This window comes from Cydia amplana, chromosome 4 (assembly GCF_948474715.1).
Source record: "Cydia amplana chromosome 4, ilCydAmpl1.1, whole genome shotgun sequence".
Classification (NCBI taxonomy): domain Eukaryota; kingdom Metazoa; phylum Arthropoda; class Insecta; order Lepidoptera; family Tortricidae; genus Cydia; species Cydia amplana.
Genome location: NC_086072.1, coordinates 9,585,825 through 9,608,441, shown reverse-complemented (window position 1 = coordinate 9,608,441; position 22,617 = coordinate 9,585,825). Strand labels below are relative to the sequence as shown.

General features: G+C 35.6%; 1 protein-coding gene and 1 pseudogene across 2 annotated transcripts in view; one reads left to right on the top strand and one right to left on the bottom strand.

The window, feature by feature from the left end:
* The window catches only part of LOC134663163 (agrin-like), a 238,279-nt gene that overhangs the window by 2,688 nt on the left and 212,974 nt on the right, over positions 1 to 22,617 (top strand). Inside the window, exon 1 of one of the 2 annotated variants that reach the window (XM_063519515.1) lies at positions 1,891 to 3,110. The exons of the other annotated variant lie outside the window; for it this stretch is intronic. Within the exon in view, the coding sequence (XP_063375585.1) occupies positions 2,558 to 3,110 (553 nt within the window). The 5' untranslated portion in view covers positions 1,891 to 2,557. Of the gene's footprint in view, positions 1 to 1,890; positions 3,111 to 22,617 lie in introns of those variants that run through there. 2 annotated transcript variants of the gene reach the window in all.
* LOC134663187 (uncharacterized) lies at positions 6,502 to 21,262 on the bottom strand (annotated as a pseudogene).

Sequence of the window (22,617 nt, the reverse complement as noted above, 5' to 3'; positions counted from 1 at the left end):
TGTATGTATACGTTTTTGCAAATTTCTTTATATTTATTTTATGTGCGTTGCAACCTACTACGAGTATACATTGCATAGATCCTGATCATTTTCTAAATATTAAGTAACTACGTTGAATTGTCTTAATTTTCGTTTTGCGTTCTTAGCGCCCTTTCTTTAATACACAAAGTCTACCTACCTATAGGTACAAACGTATCTCGTGTTTGTTTACTATTTAAACTCACAATTAAAAAAAAAACGACTACAAATGGCGGAGTTATCGTCTGACGACTAATCATCATTATTTACAATATAATTATTCGTTTTAGTATTTCGTATCTCTCGAAAGTAGTACTTATTATAGGTAATAGTTATTACAGTGTCTACTGCTATTGCCCAAGCGGCAAATTCAGCGAGTTTTAACTTTTGTATATGTGTGTAGAGTAGCTGTATCATAACACATCAACACCTCACACCACAACCTGATTTACAATTTTGCGTGTTTAAACGACTGTTTTACATTCTTCTAAGAAATAATTTCAAACTAGACCAATTTCAGCTTCATTATTCATATTTCATAATAACAGGGTAAATAAGAAATCGAAATGTCCTTACAACAAAGGGTGTAATTAGTTCTAATAGGCAGTGTTAATACCCTACCGCATCGATTTATTGAAAGTTTACCAGTAAAATGTTTGCTGCTTGTATGATATCGTGGGCTAACATCTCAGGAGGCGTGGACTGAAGGGAAAGTAATGGTTTAGTTCTGCCATCGCGATAATACTTTACCCCACACGGAGATAAACATTTAATTCGCAGCATTTTTGTCATACTACTGTGAAACTCAATATACGATTTCAAGCTGACATGGTCATTTACAATTTAATAACTACCTACTAATTTAAAATAGGTGTTGGTAGCTTAGCGGTAAGAGCGTGCAATTTTCTAATAGGAGGTCGCGGGTCAAACCCCTTTTCGCACCAATGAGTTTTTCAGAACTTATTTACGAAATATATCATCGCGGTCGTTTTTTGGTACATATTTAAAAGAAAACACTGCGTGAAGAAACCGCACTAATCCCAATGGTCTAATTCATCTATTGTCAAGTTTCGAGGTTACTTGAGACTTGAAAATATCCGTTATCTACTTATATTTTTAACGTCAAATATCAAACAATAAACGTAAAGGATGTACTTATGAGATAGAAGGAGAGGGATGATTTGCGCCACTGAGTATGCGTTTGCATACCTATACTCAAAATCCGTGGCGCTCTCAATAAATTTCTACAATTTCTTGCCGGTCTGTAAATGACACCCGACTCGGCAGAAATGAACATGAGAAGTGTTCTTTAACAGCTGACTACCATAGCCTTATCAGTGTAAAAATTACTTGCATAATAAGACAGTATTTTAATATTCATTTAACTCAACCTATTTAATTTCTTAAAAGTCATAAGATTAAAACAATAACAGTTTTAACTGTTTTTTATGGGACATACGCTATGTTTAACATAATATTCTGATTAGATTGAATATTGATTAGATGACCTTCAGTCGTCCGTGGTATTAAGAAAGACAGTTAAATTAAGGCAAATGAGAAATGTTAACGACGCGTGTTGGTGAGCTCGAGGTGGAAGATTCGTCAAGCGAGCGGCGAACGGCGCGACTCGCCCGCCCACGCGACCACCGCTTTCCAAATTCCTCGTGTAAGCACTTGCAATCACTTACTTACGAGGATATAGCAAAAACTAAACATTAACAATTTTAAACTAGAATTTGTAGACCTTAAATTAAAATTTGGTCAAGCTGTTCACCTATTTCCAAAAGTAATACCTAGTAAACAAAGAATTTCGTAGGAAAACGCTTATCCAGTTAATTCCGAAATAGAGAAACCATTCCAAAGTTTTAACAAATTGCTTCGCTTGTTTGCTCATTATTACGTTTTAATTTATTATAAAAATTTAATTTGCCGCTGAATAAGTTCAAGCGTAGTTTGCACAATCAACGGAAACTTTGGCTTAGTATGCAAAAATTAAGAATATGTAAAGAGCATTAAACATCGGGAAAGTTTTTATCCACCCTTCCTACAGCTGCAGTGAGCACTCCCGCCCACATGAATATTCAGTCGCGTAGTCAGCTGGCACGTTTAGCAATAACTGTTAACTTGCACCCATTTACTCCACACTGGCAAGTCTCTTACAATATTAAGGCTAACTTCCCAAATCAGACTGGCAGCCATCTCGTAAATTAGTTTACAAAGCTTTTGCCATCTCTGGTATTCCCTAGTGCTTGCGTGGTCCGATTGCGTAATAAACTCCTTAATTAGGAATGCCACAATGCTTACGGTAAGTCCACGTTTGTTTACGTTGTCGAAGGTTGCAGCGAATTGCGAGGTCTCCAGTCTACGCGTGAGGCTGCGCTAGCGCACGCGTCTCGCCGGCGCCATCGACTCTTGCGCAACCTTGTATTCGCCGCGTGTTTACGAGCCATCTCAATCAAAAGCTTCGAAGTAGGAACACTAAAATGGGTTTTATTTACACTCATATGTACCAACCCACAAAAAAGCTCACACAATAAAAATGAAGCTACACTTTTTAGTGATGTTACTTTACATCATCACGATAATTCATGCCCAGTTCCGTATAAGGGGAGTTGTTAAGAAGCGGGATACGATACACCGCAAGAAAAATATTAATGCTCCCAAATGTGTTTTAAACGAGACGATTACTAATGACTACGAGATTCTGTCGTCTGCCGTGTCTGAGTCTAAGTACATTTTCACTGCTAGGGTCTTAAGCGTGAGGAAGATAAAGCGTAGCACGAAACCGAATGCGAAAGTGTTTATGTTTTATAAACTATACGTTCGTTTACTTATGAAAGGAGACGTGGAGGAGTTGAAAAGTCGCATCTTTTCAGGGAACGCGCGTACTTTGAATGGGGCAATTGTGTTTGTGGACTGGCTCCGGACGAATAAGTGCGCTTACAAGTTGTACAGACATTCCTCTGGAATATTTTTGAGCGACGGATTCCATAAAGGCTTCAACAGTGGGAGCGCGCCCCGACTGCGCCTGTTGAACGAGCCCCTTCCACTGTCACTTTACGATTTGGACAGAGTAAACGCCGCCTTGAAAGGTAAATATTTGTCGTCAAGTACGAATAAGGTGTCGGCAGTGTCGGCGTGTTCAAGCGTGGAGCCTATAAAACAGTCTTCGCTTATTTGCTAGTTCTCATTATGTTATTTGTAACTGTTTCAACATTCTTTTGAGTAAGTATTGAAAGATGCATATGCTTTTACCAAGATAAAAGTAATAAATAAATATCATACTGCTTAAAAAACAAAATTACAACAAAACGATTGTTAGTAGGTAATATAAAGATAATTATTTTTGAAAGGACACCATGAGGATTAAAACGAAGCGAAGGTATCATGTAGGTACGTAGATGGGTAAGATAAGATTAACACATTTATTAGAGTTTTCTTATCCACCCTTTACTCAATATTTGTGAAAGGTTTATTAATTATTAGTTTGCACTTGTCATGTTATTTTTTGCTACCTGGTAAAACGTGTAGTTATTGAAGATAAACGTAATTGAACGCAGAACTCGCACCTTCATCAATCAGGATCAAGATTAACGTCACCTTAGGTAAAATAATAAATCTAAAAAATGGGCTCCTAACTTTTTAGATTATTCTTTGAAAGTTTGTTCGGTAAATATCAATTTATCTGAATGTACTCGTTTCGTATTTACAAACTTTAAACACAAAAGGTAATTCGTTTATTCTAGAGATTGACTTGGAGTAATTTAGTCACGTTTTTTATTGTAATACGGAAAGTTAGCTTTCGACATTGAAATGACCGAACAATAGGTCGGGCTCTGTAATGGCAGTGTGTAGCGCTATTAGCGCCATAGTTGTGGCCGCGTGGGCGCCAGCCGCGATGCCTCGGATACCTACAGCTATCCCATGCAATTTACTCGACAAAAACATAAAAAGCCAATGTCTTACGGCCTATATGTATATTAGGTATCCACTTTGAATAATTTTTACTTTTCCAAGAACAGTGAAGCAACTAAATTATCCAAACTAGCTGTTTATTATCTGACAAGGGTACCTATTGTATTAAACCGTAAACGAAATGCAAATTAATGTACATGGAATATGATTAAAACACGCCGCAGGAGGGCTTTTTATCTGGAAGCCTTTTTAGCACTAAGGCGCTGTAATAGGCATAACAAAACGCAATGGATAATATTTATACTTGTAAAGTAAATTAAACAATGTCACCCCTTTTTTATTCAGGTTGACATATATCACATATAACTACATATATACAGCGGCGGCTGTAATGTCGCAACAGTAATGCAATTGCAGTTGACACCCAAAGGTCACTACCTATAATTTATGATTTACTTTGTTTTTATTATTTGTTGTTACATAGTTTAAAACGCCCATTGATTAATATACCTAGTAAGTATTTAAAATACAAGCTGCTGACAGACATGCACGAGATGGACTGATAAGTAAATTGAAAGGATAAATTTGATACTATCTTTGCCGCTTTGAAATGTTCAATCTGTCACTAAGTAATAGTTTCATTTTTAATTATACACAATTTTTATTTAGTATTTACCTGAGGTTAATAATTTTACCAATAGGTATTTTGAAATACATTTGCCTGTATATTGATTAGTTTGCAACTTTAAATTTGTGTTTTAATGTGTGTTATACAGCGTGTTTTCTCTACACGCGGGTATCGCAATTGATATACGGTAGCGAGGTTGTCAGCTGTTAGACCGATATCGATAAAAACACGGACAGTGTGTTTAAAAAATCAGTTTAATGGTATTTATATTTAATAAACTTAGTTTTATCGCCCAGCAGGTATCTCCGCGGGGCACGTATAAAATAGAAAAAGGGTAGTAACAATATATTACGATATAATATTTCGTGGCTGGCCATGCTTCGGACTCTAACGTTCCTCATATAATGTATAGTGAAACCTCAGTAACACGAATTTAAGAGCAACCACAAAAAAATTAACGTGTTCACGAGTTTTCGACATTAAATATGTACGGAGGGAACGTATGCAAACACGTAAAAGTAGGCATCTCTTTCTGTATCTTGAAGAAACCTGTATCCTATATCCTGAAAGACGAAAAGAGTTACTGAGGTTTCTGAGTGATAAGCAGCGAAATATCATAAGATTTTTATACGTTTTTTATGAAAGAAATTATATCTAGGTGTAATTTCGAAATTAGAATATAAACACTGTACTGGAATACTTAGTGGATGAGAATAATTTGGTTACTACGATTCACTTTATCTCGGTTCGAGTTATTGAGGTTCCACTGTGATTTCGTCATGCATACGTAACTCGGGTCGCGGAGAAGCAATAATTAAATGAGATGGGTCAGCTTTGTCCGACCGGGTGGGCTTGTTGTTCCCCACTAATTAAGCTAAAGTAGCTTTAGGTAGGAACAGCGCAATCATTATTGGTTATTTAGGAAAGACTGATCTTGCTCATGGGCCTTCGGAAAGCAAAGGAAAACCCTAAGCCGCGGGGGCATTTTCTCTGGGGACTTTATCGATTACAAAACACGAACATAGGTCTAAGTACTCGAAAAACACACTTGTGAACAAAAGGCAAAAAATATTTTTGATACTCATTGATTACTTTTTTTTTGGAAAAACTTACAACATATTATTATTAAAATATTTAAAATATGTACAAAAAGATCATATCCGCGGTCCCGAACACGCACATCTATCTCGCTCACGCTTACGCTCAGTGAGAGTGAGAGAAGGATACGAATCTATGGGGCGTTAAGTTATACTTTCACTTGTCCCTGTCTGATTATTTGTAAACAAACCGTTCCAGAACTTGTCTTAGGTTCCGATTTAACTTCAAATTAGCGTACCGTCCGCAACCAAAATGACAATTCGTTCGTCGACGAACGCTTATCGAAAAATAATAATGTGTTGTGATATAATGCGTGAATAATGCGAGCGAAAAGTCTCGTGATCATTTTCCATACATTATTTATTATGGTTCCCCTAATAGGTACTTCTACCTACTTCAGTAATAATTAATGCAATATTCGATTAACCTGGTCAGGTAAAGTTATAAGAAACATATAACGTTTGTTAAATAAACATTAAATCAAAATAGAACGAGTAGACGTTTTGTATGTAAAACTTTTAATTGGATGTTTTCATCACACCAGCTGATAAAGGCTCTCTTGAAACTCCAAAAGCTGATGAGAAAGTTACATTTTATCCACAAGAGTGGCAAAGGAATTAGATACTAAATTTTGAAACTATTCATTATGGCTGGTGGAATTGACTTTTTAGAGATCATTTTGAATAATAAAAACTTAATAGCGTTTATTTGGATTTGATTTGCAATGTTGTACAATTGTTTAACAACTTTGCTCCTTGTAAAACAAATTAACTATATTCAACTCCGCCCAAATATGTACAATAATCCTTAGCACTAAAATATAATAAAAAAAACTATTAATTTGGAATTATATCTTGCTCTTGGCCTTCAGCATGTCACGCAAAACCCGTCGAAGTATTTTACCGCTCCCAGTCTTCGGTATCTCACTGACGAATCTCACACCCCCGCGCAACTGTTTCCACGGCGATACCTAGAAAAAGAAAATTGTGCTCGTTCGGTATCACAGCAAAAACAGCGAATCCGCAAAACAGTCCAAACAACTGCAAGCAAAGAATTCTTAAGAAAAATGGAGCAACAACTTTGAAACTATTCCGTTTAGCCAATTTTTTGTAAGTATGATTTCTGAATTAGCACCTTATCTGTATTAGGTACCATCAGCCGTAAAAGTGCATGTCGACTTTATCAATGAATTCATTCATACTTTCTCCATACAATTTCGCAGCTCACTGTATATCTATTTTATCTTTTGTAGGACTGGTCTGGTACACATTGAGGTTTATTCGGGTAATTCCGGAAATCGGGTAATCCCGAAAATCATTGTAAAATCAATCATATTCCGTTGTAGTAAGAGTCAGCTTTCGGAATTATCGCCACTATTCGTTCATTCGGAAATACCCGAATACACCTTAGTTCTTTGACGAGCTCTCGTATATGTTTCCTGTTTCTGCGAGTACATACTATAGTGTAGCATTAAGGTTCGCACACGCTAACATGTCACCTCAGCCCCTATTGCGGTATTTGATGTGCAGCCGCGAAGTGCTTGCGTCGACTTTCCGGGGCGACGGCACCTGCGACCGCCGACCTGCCACTCACAGGGCCGAGATCCTTTTAAGATTGCTTGAGCGCGACAAATGGTGGAACCTATAAGTCCTATAACTAGTGGCTGGACTCAATCTGCACGACCCGGTTTGAAGTGGTTATAGCAAACCTATTTCTTAATTCGCAGTCCAGCACATTTATTTTTGTGAAACACGGTCTCCCTAATACACTACTGTCTACAGACTTAGAATTACGAGGGGTATTCAAAATATTCTCGGTATGAGAATGAAAACAAACAAGTACGAAAAGTTTGATATTTTTATTTTTCAATATACTCCCCCCCTATGTTCATACACTTAAAAGATCGATCAATTATTTTTTTTAATCCCTCGTAAAAATATTTTTTATCTTTCGTGTAAAAATGCTCCTCCACTGCCGCCTTCAATGCTTCATCGTCAGAAAATTTATTTCCACGCAGATCCTTTTTAAGATTGGGGAGCAAAAAGAAGTCGCTGGGGGCTAAGTCCGGACTATACGGTGGGTGAGTAACAGTTTTAAACCCACGTTCAACAATAGCTGCCTTGGCAATATGAGCAGTATGGACGGGGGCGTTGTCATGCAGAAGCAGAATACCTTTGGTTAACTTTCCTCGCCTCTTTTCTTTAATTACATCCTTTAATTGACGTAGAATGTTAGCGTAGTACTGTCCTGTGATATTTACACCTTTTTCTTTATAATCGATTACTAATACTCCTTCACAATCCCAAAATATCGTGGCCATGACCTTGCCAGCTGAAGGGATGACCTTCAACTTCTTGGGATGAGCTGAACCCTTAATGTGCCACTGCATGGACTCTTGTTTACTCTCTGGGTCATAATGATGAACCCAGGTTTCATCTCCAGTAACTATTCTTTGCAGCACCTCATCAGGATTTTCACCGCACAGGTCAATAAAATCGGAACAACAAGCTACACGCATGTCTTTTTGAAGCCGAGTCAGCATTCGCGGAACCCATCTTGCACTTACTTTTGACATATTAAGATGGTCATGTATAATATCATGTACGGTACCAATAGAGAGATTGGTTACTTGTGCTATAGATTTTACCTTCACTCGACCATCTTCCAATATAAGTTTTTCCACTTTATCAATATTTTCTTGTGAAGTAGCTACTACAGGCCGGCCAGGTCTAGGGTCATCTTCAATACTCTCCCTTCCGCGTTTAAACTCGCTTGACCACTTTTGAATGGTAGATAAAGAAGGAGCAGACTCACGGTAAACACAATCCATTTCCTCTTTTATGGTTTTTTGATTTTTACCCTGTTTTGTCAAGAATTTTATCACGCATCGATGTTCTAATTTAGTTAACATTGTCAATTCGCACAGGATGTTCATGTTTGTTCAGCAATTGCAGAAAAACAAAAGACTATCTCGGTTCGAATTATACTTTTTTTTAATGTCAATGAATAAACCTTAGCGGCCAGTAACGAAAGAAATTTTAGAAGAGGTCGTAAGATATCAATACCGAGAATATTTTGAACGCCCCTCGTAACTGTGTATTATCATAATATATTATCTCGTTAAACAAAGTAAGAGAGAGTACCCGTAGTGTATTTGATTACAAACCCATAAATGTTTTTTGTAAGAAAAAACTATTACATGATTTTTTAGAAGAACCAGAAAAGTTGCTATAAATGTAGATAAATGTAAATTTTTTTTTCGTTCGTACTTAAGTACGTGTAATTTGGGTTGTACTCAAAATTGTAACTTACAATCCAATTACAGCAGGCAGTCTCTAGAGAGCGCGCTGAGACATAATATTAGCCCTTAAAACGTAACGATGTATGAAAACCAAACTTTAAAGCTTGATTATGATACTGAAGCGAAAAACGAAAGTGAAAAATGTAAAATATAATATTTTACCTCTAAAAACACAAATTCAATGATGTCATTTTCAGTGACTTCTGCCCCCGGTTGTTTGACCACAAAAGCTGTCGGTACCTCTCCAGTGAGCGGGTCAGGGGCGCCTATCACGCCGGCGTCTTTCACTGCTGGGTGCTTTAGCAGTACTCCTTCTATTTCTGCAGGTGATACCTGTAACGACAAGTAATAGTTTGAGGAACACTGTGACACAAAGAAGACTTTTTTATAATTACTTGTAGAGTGTTTTTAAAAGTAAATTGATATTCATATATGTGGATATATTAATATACTAAATCCATAGATCAAACTTGGATAGTGTTTAGAGACCCACTTAAATTATGATACATCAGTTAAGTAATACATTTTAATGGCAGAAATCATGTTTTGCACACTCGGAAATGCCTTATCACAAAAAAAATAATTATTGATTATTTTCAAAACGGATTTTATTAGAACACAGGTGTTTTTGAGAAATTAAGTTAATTTAACCTTTTGGACGCCAATGACCGATATATACGCACCGCAGGTCCAACGCCAAAGACGGATTAATCGGTCATGGACCACAGAGCAACATAGACCTAGGTGCATATGCATAAAGTTCAATTTCAGTTTTGACAATTCGGTGACGTGGCGTCTGAACTCTGAATGTGTGCTTTTGTGTTTGACACGGCGTCGAAAAGGTTAAGCTCAGGAATATACCTTCAAAATTAATGGCCTTGAAAAACAAAACACGGTGTATTATACCCACCTGCCAAGCTTTATATTTGATGAGTTCCTTTAGCCTGTCAATTATGAAAAAATATCCATCTTGGTCGTAGTAAGCAATATCGCCAGTTCTATAAAAGCCATCATCATCGAAATAATCTGATTTAGGCTTGCTGATGTAGCCATCGAAGAGTACCACACCGTTGACGCACACTTCACCCGGCTCACCTGGGCCCAGTATCTTTCTGGATTCAATGTCCACCACCTGAAGTTAAAAATAAGAAATGTCTATTGCTGACTAGATCAGCAAAGGGTGGTAGAAGAGGTATATAGTCTCAGAAAAAGCCAACATATAATATATAAAGATTAAAACGGTCGAAGGAGAAATTCACCTTTGCAACAATTCCTTGGACAACTTTTCCGATGCTACCTTGTCTATGGTCAGCCACTGTTTCCTCTGTAATGGGCCCAGTTGTTTCAGTCGATCCGTAACCTTGTAATACACGTAGATTAGGTAATCTAGAAAAAATGTAGCTCAGCCTATAACACTAGACGACTTTAAATATATGTACATATATTAATAGATGTATTATGGATATATAAAATACATAAAAACATCCGTCACCCAGGAACACATAAATAAATACCCTTATCGGGATACGAACCCAGGACTCCAGTTTCGTCGGCAGCGTCACCACCGACTAGGCTACGGAGGCCGTTAGTTAAAACTTAAGTAAAACATGCAACATGAATGCCGAACAAGTATAAATAAACGTGCGTTTGAACAACATTATTCTTCCTAATTTGATAGTTGGCAATTTGTAATTTTTCGTATATTTTACCTTTTTTCCAATTCCATGATCACACTCTCGTCTAGAGGCGCACCACCAGAATAAATGATTTCCACAGAACGTAAATCATAATTATCTACTAAAGGTGACTTGCTCATCAAGACTACCAATGGCGGAGCTACCATCAATAATTGAACCTGAAATAAAATATATTAATTAAGTTATTTACATAGTTTGTATAGAGCTTTTCTTAGTTAAGTACTTCACATTGGGTACATCATAGGTAAAGCAAAAAAAACTCACCTTATATTTTTGAATAGTTTCGAAAAACTGCTCTTCTTTAAATCTTGAAAGATGTATGACTATTTTGCCATTTACTAATGCTTTCAAAGTAGTTGTTAGGCCGAAAGTATTGCACAATGGTGCAAGTGTAAGTGCAGACTTGTCTGGACAAAAACTAAAAATACGACCATCAAGAACATTAGATTACCTTTTTCCATTATTAATATCTGGAAAACATAGAAATCTCAAAAATGCGCGTTTTCCCAGAGATAAGACCTAGCTTGATCGATTTTTCGCCCCCGAAAACCTCCATATACCAAATTTTATCGAAATTGTTAGAGCCGTTTCCGCGATCCCCGAAATATATATATAAATAAATAAATAAATAAATAAACAAACAAGAATTGCTCGTTTAAAGGTATTAGATTTATTATTTGTTCATCTCAAAGTTGTCTTGTTGCAGATTGCTACAATTAACTTACGAGTAGAATGAACAGGTCATCTATTTAATTGAATACATAAGTTAGTCTAAGAATATAAAACTTTCCGGTATTTAGCATTCAGAGGGTAGCACTCCAGAATATGATAAAAAAGCTCCAAAAAGCTTTCCGGTTTGTCACGTAGTATAGGCCTTACTTATGTATGTGCTTTGTGCGTGACACACAGAATCACATGTATCTTATAAAAATCTAATTAGTAGGTACATTTTTATTTAGATAAGTCTTAGTCTAGTGAAAAATATTTCTGTAGTGTTAGAAAACCTTTTTAGTAGGTATACATAGTACTAAACACCTTTGTAACGGACCATGCTCCTGTTGTCTTATGCTCTAAATATAAACCAGAGAGCCACACATACAGATCCACAGGAAGACTGAATATGACAGCCTTAATCGAGGATATTCAAAATGCTGATTTATCTTTCATTTTCACTGTTCAAGACTCTAACCTAGCAGCTGAAACCCTTATTAACTTATTATCATCATTAGTTCTATCACGTGCGAGCCCATTGTTAATCCCTAGGAGAAAGCGTACTCTCAAACCGTGGATTACACCCGGTATCTTACGGTGTATTAAAAACCGCGATAAACTTCATGTCAAATACAAAAAAGATAGTAACAACAGTATTTTAAGAACAACATACACGCGTTACAGGAATTATTGTAATAATCTTTTAAAAAATATTAAGCAAAACTACGAAAAACAACTAATGGATAAAGCCAAAGGTAAACCCAAAGATACAAGGAATGTGATAAAGCAGATTGCCAATATCCAGCAAGTCAAAAAAAATCACAACATGAACTGTTGTCCCTGTGTTCAGATCCTGTCTCATCAGTAAATAGTGTCAATACATTTTTTGCTACCATCGGTAGCACTCTTGCCCAAAATATTTACAATAATAATACAAATTATTCGATATTGGAAATTGGACGATTCTAGCCGAAATAAAAATTCCATGGCAATTTTAAATACTGACGACGCTGAAGTAGAAGGAGTTATGCTTAGCTTGAGAAACAACTGCTCGATCGGATACGATGGCATATCTACAGCTGTATTAAAAGCTACACGTAGTAAATTAGTGCCGGTACTCACGTATATTTTTAATTTGTGCATAGCCGATGGTAACTTTCCTTCTGTTTTCAAAAAGGCTCTTGTTCATCCAATCCACAAAAGCGGTAATAAAGACAGTCTCAACAACTATCGTCCTATTTCTGTCCTCACTAGTATCTCAAAAATCTTTGAAAAAATTCTAAACAAACGTCTAATTGGCTTTCTGACGAAACATAATATTTTGGCTCCTAACCAATTTGGTTTTAGAAGTGGCAAATCAACTGAGGACGCAGTAGTAGCTCTAACTGGTAACATAGTAAAGAACCTAGAAAATAATCGAAAGACTATTGGCATTTTCCTAGATCTGTCGAAGGCTTTCGACACGGTATCAGTGTCTATTTTACTTAGCAAGATGCAAGCTATCGGCATTAGAGGGTTAGCATTGGATATTTTCAAAAGCTATCTGTCTGAACGGACACAAACAGTTATCGTTGATAAAACTAGAAGTAATGAACTGCCATTAAATTACGGAGTACCCCAAGGTAGCGTGTTAGGGCCTACTCTGTTCCTGATTTATATTAACGACTTGTGCTCCCTTCAACTGAAAAATTGTCAAATCATCACTTATGCTGATGATACCGCGTTGATTGTAAATGGTAAGGACTGGGAGGGTGCTAGAGTTACTGCTGAAAATGCACTTCGACGTATCTCATCCTGGCTTACTGCAAACCTACCGACTCTAAATATAATAAAATCAAAATTTCTCCCCAAATTCGACTTTGCAACCAGAAGTTGGCTCAATGAAAATTGTGGTTCACAGCTGCTCGGACAATACCGCCCCTAACATGACTTCTCCCTACACGTGCACGCCCCTTACTCATTCCCAATGTATTCAGTACTTGGGTATAATGATAGACTGCAATTTACGCTGGCGTCAACATATCGAGTGCCTGAACACTAAAATTAGAAAACTTATATACGTATTTAAGAACCTAAGGTCTGTGGTTGGTTCTGAAACACTGAAAACTGTATACTTTGCTCTAGCGCAGTCCTTGTTATCTTATTGTGTTTGTGTTTGGGGTGGGGCAGGTAAAACCTTACTTTTGAAAGTGGAGCGGGGTCAACGTGCTGTAATAGGTTATGACTAAAAAACACTTTTTATATCCTACTTCGAAATTATATCGGGAATGCAAATTATTAACAGTAAGAGGATTATTTATTCGACAGGTTATTATAAGGAAACATAAAACCCTTGAAATTATAGAGGATGGCACCTCAAATAGGCGTCGTACAGACCATGTCTGTGAGGTCCATAGTTTCCGTCTGGCACTAGCAGGACGGCTTTTTCACTACCTGAGCCCAAAATTATATAATAAAATAAATAGACTACTTAGAATTTATAAATTGACATTTAGAGAATGCAAATTGAAGGTTACAAACTGGTTGGTTACATTAACATACAAAGAAATTGAGGATCTCCTTTCAGCACATACATACACAATTACACATACACACACACTCACATAACACACGTAGGTATTTTAAACAAAAATAGGCATGCAAATTACCTTATTTTCATATATTTATTTTTAAGCTCTTCTTTTTACTTTTAAGTACCTCATAAATTATCATTGTCAACACTCTTTTACTGTTATTTATCACTGCAACTTGTATTTCCGGGGTGAGGGCCTGGAGATCTGTAATACAGGTCTAACCTAGTTCAGACTCCAGTCCCTCACAAAGGTAAAAATAAAATCTAAGTTTATTTTATAAAATTATCCTTTGTGAGGTGAAATAAAAAACCTAACCTTTATAGGTATAATCACGACTTATAACTTTGTAGTAATACAAATATTTTCTGCAGATGTAATATCCGGGGATCGGATACCGGTATTTTTTGTACAAAAACGAAAACTGTATTTTTTCGTTCTTTGTTAAATAATTCATTTCTAATTGGCGAATCTAATAATACGAAGTCCTTAACTAAAACACAACTGAGTCCTACATATGGAGTATAAAATAATTCGAAATACATGTTTTTTCCATGTTTTTGCAAAAAACCGGTTCCGATCCCCGGTAATACATACTTGTATAGCCGGAGTCACAGTTTACATGAAATAGTTGAGTGTAAATCTTAAAGAAAACATTGACAATAATGCATCTTTGTACTTCCTCTCTTACGCACACCATTTACGTAAAGACATATGTACGTGCTGCGGCTGTACCTTCAAATCTTTAGTAGGTACTATGTCTTAGTCATAGTAAACTTTAAATTGAAATTTCAATAGCATTCGCCAACGCGCAGTTCTCATTTTAAAATGACAAGGTTCTGCAGTTTATTTCTAAGAACATTGGACCCTTAAGTTGAGAATTAGTATAAAGCTAAACAATGAGTGTTTTTCATTAATATTGATCTATTTATGCCAATTTTGAGAGAGAAATGTCTTATTGTTGTACAGGTAATTGAGAGGGCATCGGCCGGTAGCCAGTAGTTGGGTTTTGTGTCGAGTATTAGTTTTTGCCTTAGTAATTTTGTGAGAGAAGTCGGATTTTATCGCGTACCAAAGATAAAAAGAGAATATCAGTTGTATAAGAGCTAACCACGGTTTATAATTTACTAAACAATTAAACTACCTAATAGTTTAGGCACCTGGTGGCACCTGGCATAAAGGGTAAAATCACTTAAAATTGTCAATTTATAGAGCTCGGCATAGTGTGTTTATTGTACACAGTGTGACATTTGAGGTTATTTATCTTTAGTTATTTTGCTAATCGTTATTCAGTGCATTTACCTAATTAGTTACTTATTGACTCTATTGTGAAGTTATGCATGTTTATTATGTTTAACTTACTCGTGCTGTTGGGCAGCGGCGATTAGGTTCGCATGGGTTACCTTAGCGCCCTTGGGTAGCCCGGTTGTGCCAGACGAGTACAGTACAAGGGCCACTTCCACACGACCTGCTAATTAAACTACATTCTTATGTGTGCTACAATGGATAAGTATCATCATATCGTATAATAGGTATCTACCTCGTGTTTTTATGTTTTTTTTACGAACCGGTTAGGGGGTTGGTATTGAAATACACTGATGTAAACCATAACTAAGTGCGTCCAGGTCCTAGGTGATGACCAAATGCCTCCGCGTTTTAAAAAAGTACCTAAGTATAGTTCGATAAGAAATTGTAGTAAAAATTATTGAGGGCGCCACTTCCTACGTAGCTGTCATTTTTGTTTAACCGTAAATTTTTTAGTTTCAATTTTATTTAATTGCTACTATTTTATGTCGCACTATACTTATGTACAGTTTAAAAAGTCAAATATGTCAAATGTACAATTGTGAGTATAGGTGCAGTTTTTTTTTCTTAATATGCTAAATAGGTATATGATATTATGACTTATGTAAAATAATATATAATAAATGTATTGTTTACCGTAATAGTCAACGAAATTTGTAAAATCAGCATCCTTAATAGCAAGATCGTTGTAACTTAAAATTTCTTTCGGCGAAGAATCACCGAATAAACAAATTTTGCTAACGAATGTTAGCTTTTTCAGCGTTTTGTTGTGCTTCTTAAACGCAGTTGGCGATAAAAATATATATTTTGGTTTAGTTATACCAGCAGTGTGCAGAAATTCACCTGAAAATAAATATATTTATAAATGAGTAAATTATTCACTTTAATTTTCAAACGTGGTAATTTTTTTGTGTAGTTGCTGTAAGATAATGATTCCTAAACATCATCCTTATTATTGAAAGATAACCTTTATAATAGGTACCTACATATTAAATTTGTACCTGTAGTATAAGCAGTGTTGATCAAAGTGACCGACGCGCCGGCGCACATGGCTGCAAGGATCGCAGTCACAACTTCACTTCTGTTCTCAGTAACCACCGCGACCAGGTCGCCTTTTGTCACCCCGAGCTCCACGAGAGATGCAGCGACGTTCAGGACTTCGCGGATAATCTGCCCAAACGTGATTTCCTCGCCCGTTGCTCCATTGACCTTGAATTTTTTTAGTAGCATTTTTAGGGTTCCGTAGCCAAATGGCAAAAAACGGAACCCTTATAGATTCGTCATGTCTGTCTGTCTGTCTGTCCGTCTGTCCGTCTGTCCGTCTGTCTGTCCGTATGTCACAGCCACTTTATTCCGAAACTGTAAGAACTATACTGTTGAAACTTGGTAAGTAGATGTATTCTGTGAACCGCATTAAGATTTTCACACAAATATAGAAAAAAAATATTTTTTTTGGGGGTTCCCCATACTTAGAACTGAAACTCAAAAATTTTGTTTTCATCAAACCCATACGTGTGGGGTATCTATGGATAGGTCTTCAAAAATGATATTGAGGTTTCTAATATCATTTTTTTCTAAACTGAATAGTTTGCGCGAGAGACACTTCCAAAGTGGTAAAATGTGTGTCCCTCCCCCTGTAACTTCTAAAATAAGAGAATGATAAAACTAAAAAAAAATATATGATGTACATTGCCATGCAAACTTCCACCGAAAATTGGTTTGAACAAGATCTAGTAAGTAGTTTTTTTTTAATACGTCATAAATCCCCTAAATACGGAACCCTTCATGGGCGAGTCCGACTTGCTCGCACTTGGCCGCTTTTTTTACTAGATTGAGATGTTAGTGACAATAGAGAGCGAACGCACTTGGGTCAATTTCTGAACACGATTTTTTTTCTGTCCGTGATGAAAATCGTGGGTTAGCATCAGATAATACTTACCATTTTTTTTTTACATAAAGATGTCACACTTTCACACCGAGTTCCATATGAATTCACTGATTAATTGGTTTTTAGAGTACACTTAAAAATACCTAAAGGCTCAAATTACTGCTCCCGTGCCCTGTCCGGAATCTACTTTTGAGCATAATGAAAAATCCTACGAAAAATTCTACATTAGTATCACTAATTTAGTGTCAAATACTTAAACTAGATGATATTTACTATCACTGAGCACATACACTATTAACTTCATTGTGGTAAATAACTCGTGATCGATGTTTAAATTTTGTCCGAGCGCGCGAGTACAATTTCGTCGGCAAAACTCACAGGGCTCTGACAGCCGACGTCTGTATTTGAACCGCCTCGTGTCCCGCCTCACCTGTACTGGCAGTATTCGGCTGTCTTTCAAAGCAAACGGATGTACGTCAAGCCGTGGCGTGTTTGAGCAAATCGCGTAAGTATTTCGGAATCCGGGTGGGTGACAATTTTTTTCTAATTTCGATGCCCCTTATAAATTTTATTTTCCACATAGCTTTTCAATAACAATTGTCATATTTAGGAGCCCTTTATGTATCTTTATGTAAGCGATAACATAACAGTTTGGTCAAACACGATTTAAATTTTTGGCGAATTTTTTTATTACGAATTCTAATTTCCGTGCCCTAATTCCCATAGCAAATTTACCTAAAACAGCTGATTAAGTGGCACGGGAATTAGAAAGTATTACATTTATTGTCAACAAATCTTTTATTGGGGGCACTTTAAGTTAATTGGCAATGTTTACGTCATATTATTATTACATTTATGTATATTGGCATTGAATATATATTATATGTAATAATAATATGACGTATATCTTTCTATTTTGCATTTAAGGAAATCTTAAAGAATGCACAAAAATTTGTGAACGGTTTTTTAGTATAAGTACTATAGTATATACAGGGTGGACCCGAATAACCCGGGCAATTTTAATACGTAAGGTAAGGTGGGGTAAGACGACACCGGGGTAAGACTATCACTTGTATGGAATCCTTGTACTGTTAGTCTTGCCCCACCTTACCTTATTCATTGATCATATTATAACATTAAAATATTATATAAACATAAAACTATTTCTGGAATTATTACATATTATAATACCTGTACCTAAGGTTACATGAAACAAAATGAATCAAATTTGCAATGTTTTTGTAAATTTGACAGCTGACAGCGTATACCGTATAAAGTTTAAATATCTGGGAGATCGAGCTTTGCTTGGAAAACATATACCTACCTAAAAACTCAAAAATGCGCGTTTTCCCAGAGATAACACCTAGCTAGATCGATTTTTCACCCCAAAAAACCCTCATATATGATCAAATTTCATTCGAAATCGTTGGAGCCGTTTCCGAGATCCCCGAAATATATACAAGAATTGCTCGTTTAATAGATTAGTTGTTATAAATTAGCTTTTCTAATACAAGAAAAAATAAATATATATCCTATTCTTACTATATTATAAATGCGAAAGTATCTCTGTCTGTCTGTCTGTTATCTCGTCACGCTTAAACCGCTGAACCAATATCATCTTGATGATATTTGGCATGGAGATAGTTTGAGGCCCGGGGAAGGACAAAGGATCTGGGGGCACGGCAGTGCCGCCGCCAAGTCGAGCAAAACAAAGTGGCACGGCCGTACCATCAAATCTCAATAACATTCTATCAAAATAACATTTAATGCACTTTACAATCCCTTAGTTTTGTCACTGACACAATCACTCACGATCATCATTATTTTAAGGTACTTCTAGCATACCCAAATTTGAAACGTAATTTGGTTTTAGCTTTTTAAACCAATAAAAAACTAATAATACTGCAATATTAGTCACGTTCTAAAGATCTAATAACTGCATAAATAAGTTTGTAATCCCATAGAAATATATGCGATAACAACGTTACCTTTTAGTTCTTACAATTAGTAGGGAAAGTAAAGGTACACTACGACGTACGATGTGAGTATGAATAAAGATGTGTATACATAGTATCAGTATGGTATGGGTATGATTACCTGAAAAGAAGGACAGCCTACAAAAAGAGATGGGATCCTATCAAAAACATTACATGTAAAAAGATGCAAGTCTCGCAACGCAGTTCTTCTACTACAAAAAAGTTTTGAGATGTAATGGGAAACCAAGTCGGTTATTTTAGTCAGTGCCAGGGGGTATTAAAATCGTAATACTATTAGATACCTTATTAGGGTTCCGTAGCCAAATGGCAAAAAACGGAACCCTTATGGATTCGTCATGTCTGTCTGTCTGTGTCTTACCCCACCTTACCTCATATGTGGTCAAACAATTTTTTGTGTTATGAATTTATGAAGGCAGCATATTCGATTTCTTCAGATTAACTTACACAATAACTTCTTCTCACTGTGCCCCTACTTATTTCTTAGTATCATTTCCTATAGGGCCATATACCAGATCATACACCTTGTACCTATCTACATGCAGATACATCATGACACTTTTTAATTTAATGAATAGTTTTGTATGTATGTATGTATGTAAGTAGGTATTGTTTTGAAATATGTACATTTTACTAAGAAAGAGAGATTAGTTGCCATTAAAATCAAGGAAACGATTAGTCAAATACGTAGTTTTTAGTGTATCATACTTTCGTAGATTTGTCGTCCGAAACTAAAATTAAAGAAGGTAAATATGTTCGATGCCGCTTCAGTATGGTTAAAGTACATTATTGTAGATTAAAATATACATAAATAATAGTTTTAACTACCAAAATAAGTTAAGAAAACAATTCCTGTGCCATATTCTAATTTCCGTGCTAGTAAAATCTAATTCCCATGGACACACTAATTCCCGTGCCCTGACCAAAATTTTAAATTGAAATAACTTTTATAGTTTTATGAATATTTTTACCCCATAAGAAAATTAATGTTTATTATATTTTTTATCAAATTATCAGCATAATTTTTTTTGTGTAATGTTAGTATTTCAAAATTCCATGGGAATTAGACAAAAATGCTCGTTTGGTGAAATTGACCCACTTCCTGTGCCCAAAAGTTAACAGCTTGCGGGCATGTAGATAATTATTTTATCATACTTAAACATGTGGATAAGGGTTCAATAAGAATTAACCTTTATAACCTATTGCGACTGTTGGGTATGTCCGCAGCAAACCATAACATGGTCTTGAGTTTGACCCAATTTCGTACAAACTAGAGACAATTGTACAAAAACTGATGATAAAGTTGCATTTTATTCACAAGAATGGCAAAATAATTAAATGCAAATTTTGAGTTGTTTCCTTATATTGGCTGGTAGAATTTACTATTAAATGATGCTTTTGAATAATAAATATTTAATAACGTTAATTAGGATTTGGTTTAGATGATTTTGTTTGATCTATAAGAGATTGCTTAATAAAATAGTTTATTTTTAAAACTCTTTAAATGAAATGTGATAACTATGTAAATAATAAAACCAATGGCGTACTCGTAATTCTGCCTTTCAGATAGGTAGTGCTTTTGCAATATAACTTATATGTACATTATTAAATTATACAACGGGACTTAATCGCGTATCTAAGTTTTAAGATTTACCTCCGACGTTTCGAGGACGGCGTTGTCCCCGTGGTCTCGGAGAAGACTGGCTTAAGTTGACATCAGCATCGTCTAACCGCGCGACTTTTTCGAACTACCCGCACTTGTCCCGTCCCGCACTTGTCGTGCACTTGTCGTTGTTAAGTCCCGTTGTATAATTTAATAATGTGTAAAAATCGTGAAAGTTTAAATCAGTGTTATATGTTTCCAGAAACAAAACACTATCTTAAAAAAAAAATCAGTGTTATATATACATTCTTTAAAGAATATATAAAATATTTTTAAAAGCAAACTTACCAGCGCTCTTTTCTCTTTAAAATTTAATATCCTCTCAATAAAGTACCTAAATTCCGTAATTCATGTGAGTTGGAAAGCTGAAATTGTGCTTTCCGTAAAAAATGCCTTGTGCGCCTTTAGCTGCAGGTAACATTTTCCTGTTTTGGAATATATACAAAACGGTATCAACAGGTCGCCGCGTCGCTGCACACTGGAAATCATAATCACATTGTATGAATATGGTGTTTGTATATGATTGACGTGAGCGATACTTTATCAGTAAGTATCTTGGTCGGTGTATACGTATTGAGCGTAGTAGCGTAATATATAATTTTGTGGAATGTCATTTGGTTCAAGTGTTTCGACTGCGTTTAATATACCGATTCAAGTTGAAGTTGAAATAGCCAACATTCATAATTTGTATATGTACCTACTTATTCCTACTTGCTTGTTGTAGCAGGTGCTTATGAGTAAGCATCACATATTTTAATCATTGGCACCTTGTTCATTCTGGGTCTATGTGGAACAAAGTGAAAATTTATTTAAAAATTGTGCAAGAGTAGGTATGTAATGTTGTAATACTCATGACCACTACTACATTATGCAGGCCCAGTGTTTGCTATATCACATTAAATACCATTATATTGTAATTATATTAAAAGCAAAGTGTCATCATAAACGGTGCTTGCATTTTATAAACCCGTCTAAGATATATTGAAATATTGATCCCATAAAAGATATCAGGCTCTTAAATTTAATTGCAATTTAGTCTCAAGTGTTCGTTGCTTCGGAAAATAATATTTAACAGCAGCTTTAAGTTTTTAATGTGTCTTTATATTAAGAGATATATTAAGTATGTGATAAGTTAATATCTTACTATATCTATGTGTAACATTTTGTACGCGTTGTATGGGTAGTGTCTATTTAAATAGAATATTTTACGTAATGTGCGTCATCTTTACAATTATATCGCGTGTAATTGCAGATTATTGAATTGAAAAATCCTTTTTATTCATTTGTATTAATCAAAACTAGGCACATTTTGTGAAATTAAACATATACCTATGTACGTACCTACATCAAAAGTATTTCCAAACTATTATTCGATTTTAGAAACTTGTATGCTTTGTATTTACAACAGTAATTCACATTCTCACCTTTCTCTCGACACGGCAACAGTCGAACACTTTGATACAGGCGTTGCTGGTGTGCCCAGCTTTCTTTAACATAACGCATTACATAGAGACACTTGTAAGAATAATACCTAGGTACATGTAAAAGATAGTTATGCAAAGACTAATTTATATTACATATATTATAAATATGAACTTAAAATCCTACTGCAATCGTAACTGAATGCTGCTTTAAAATGATGTACTCGTAATAATCCTCGCAAGTGGCATGAAAATTAGTGACCATATATTTTAATAATAGGATTTACATATAAAAGAAGTTTTATTGGAATTGGGTACCAGTTGAGGAAACACAAAGTGTCTGCTATACTTACGTTATTTTATTACTATAACTGTATATATATATATATATATAGTTACTGAACGCTT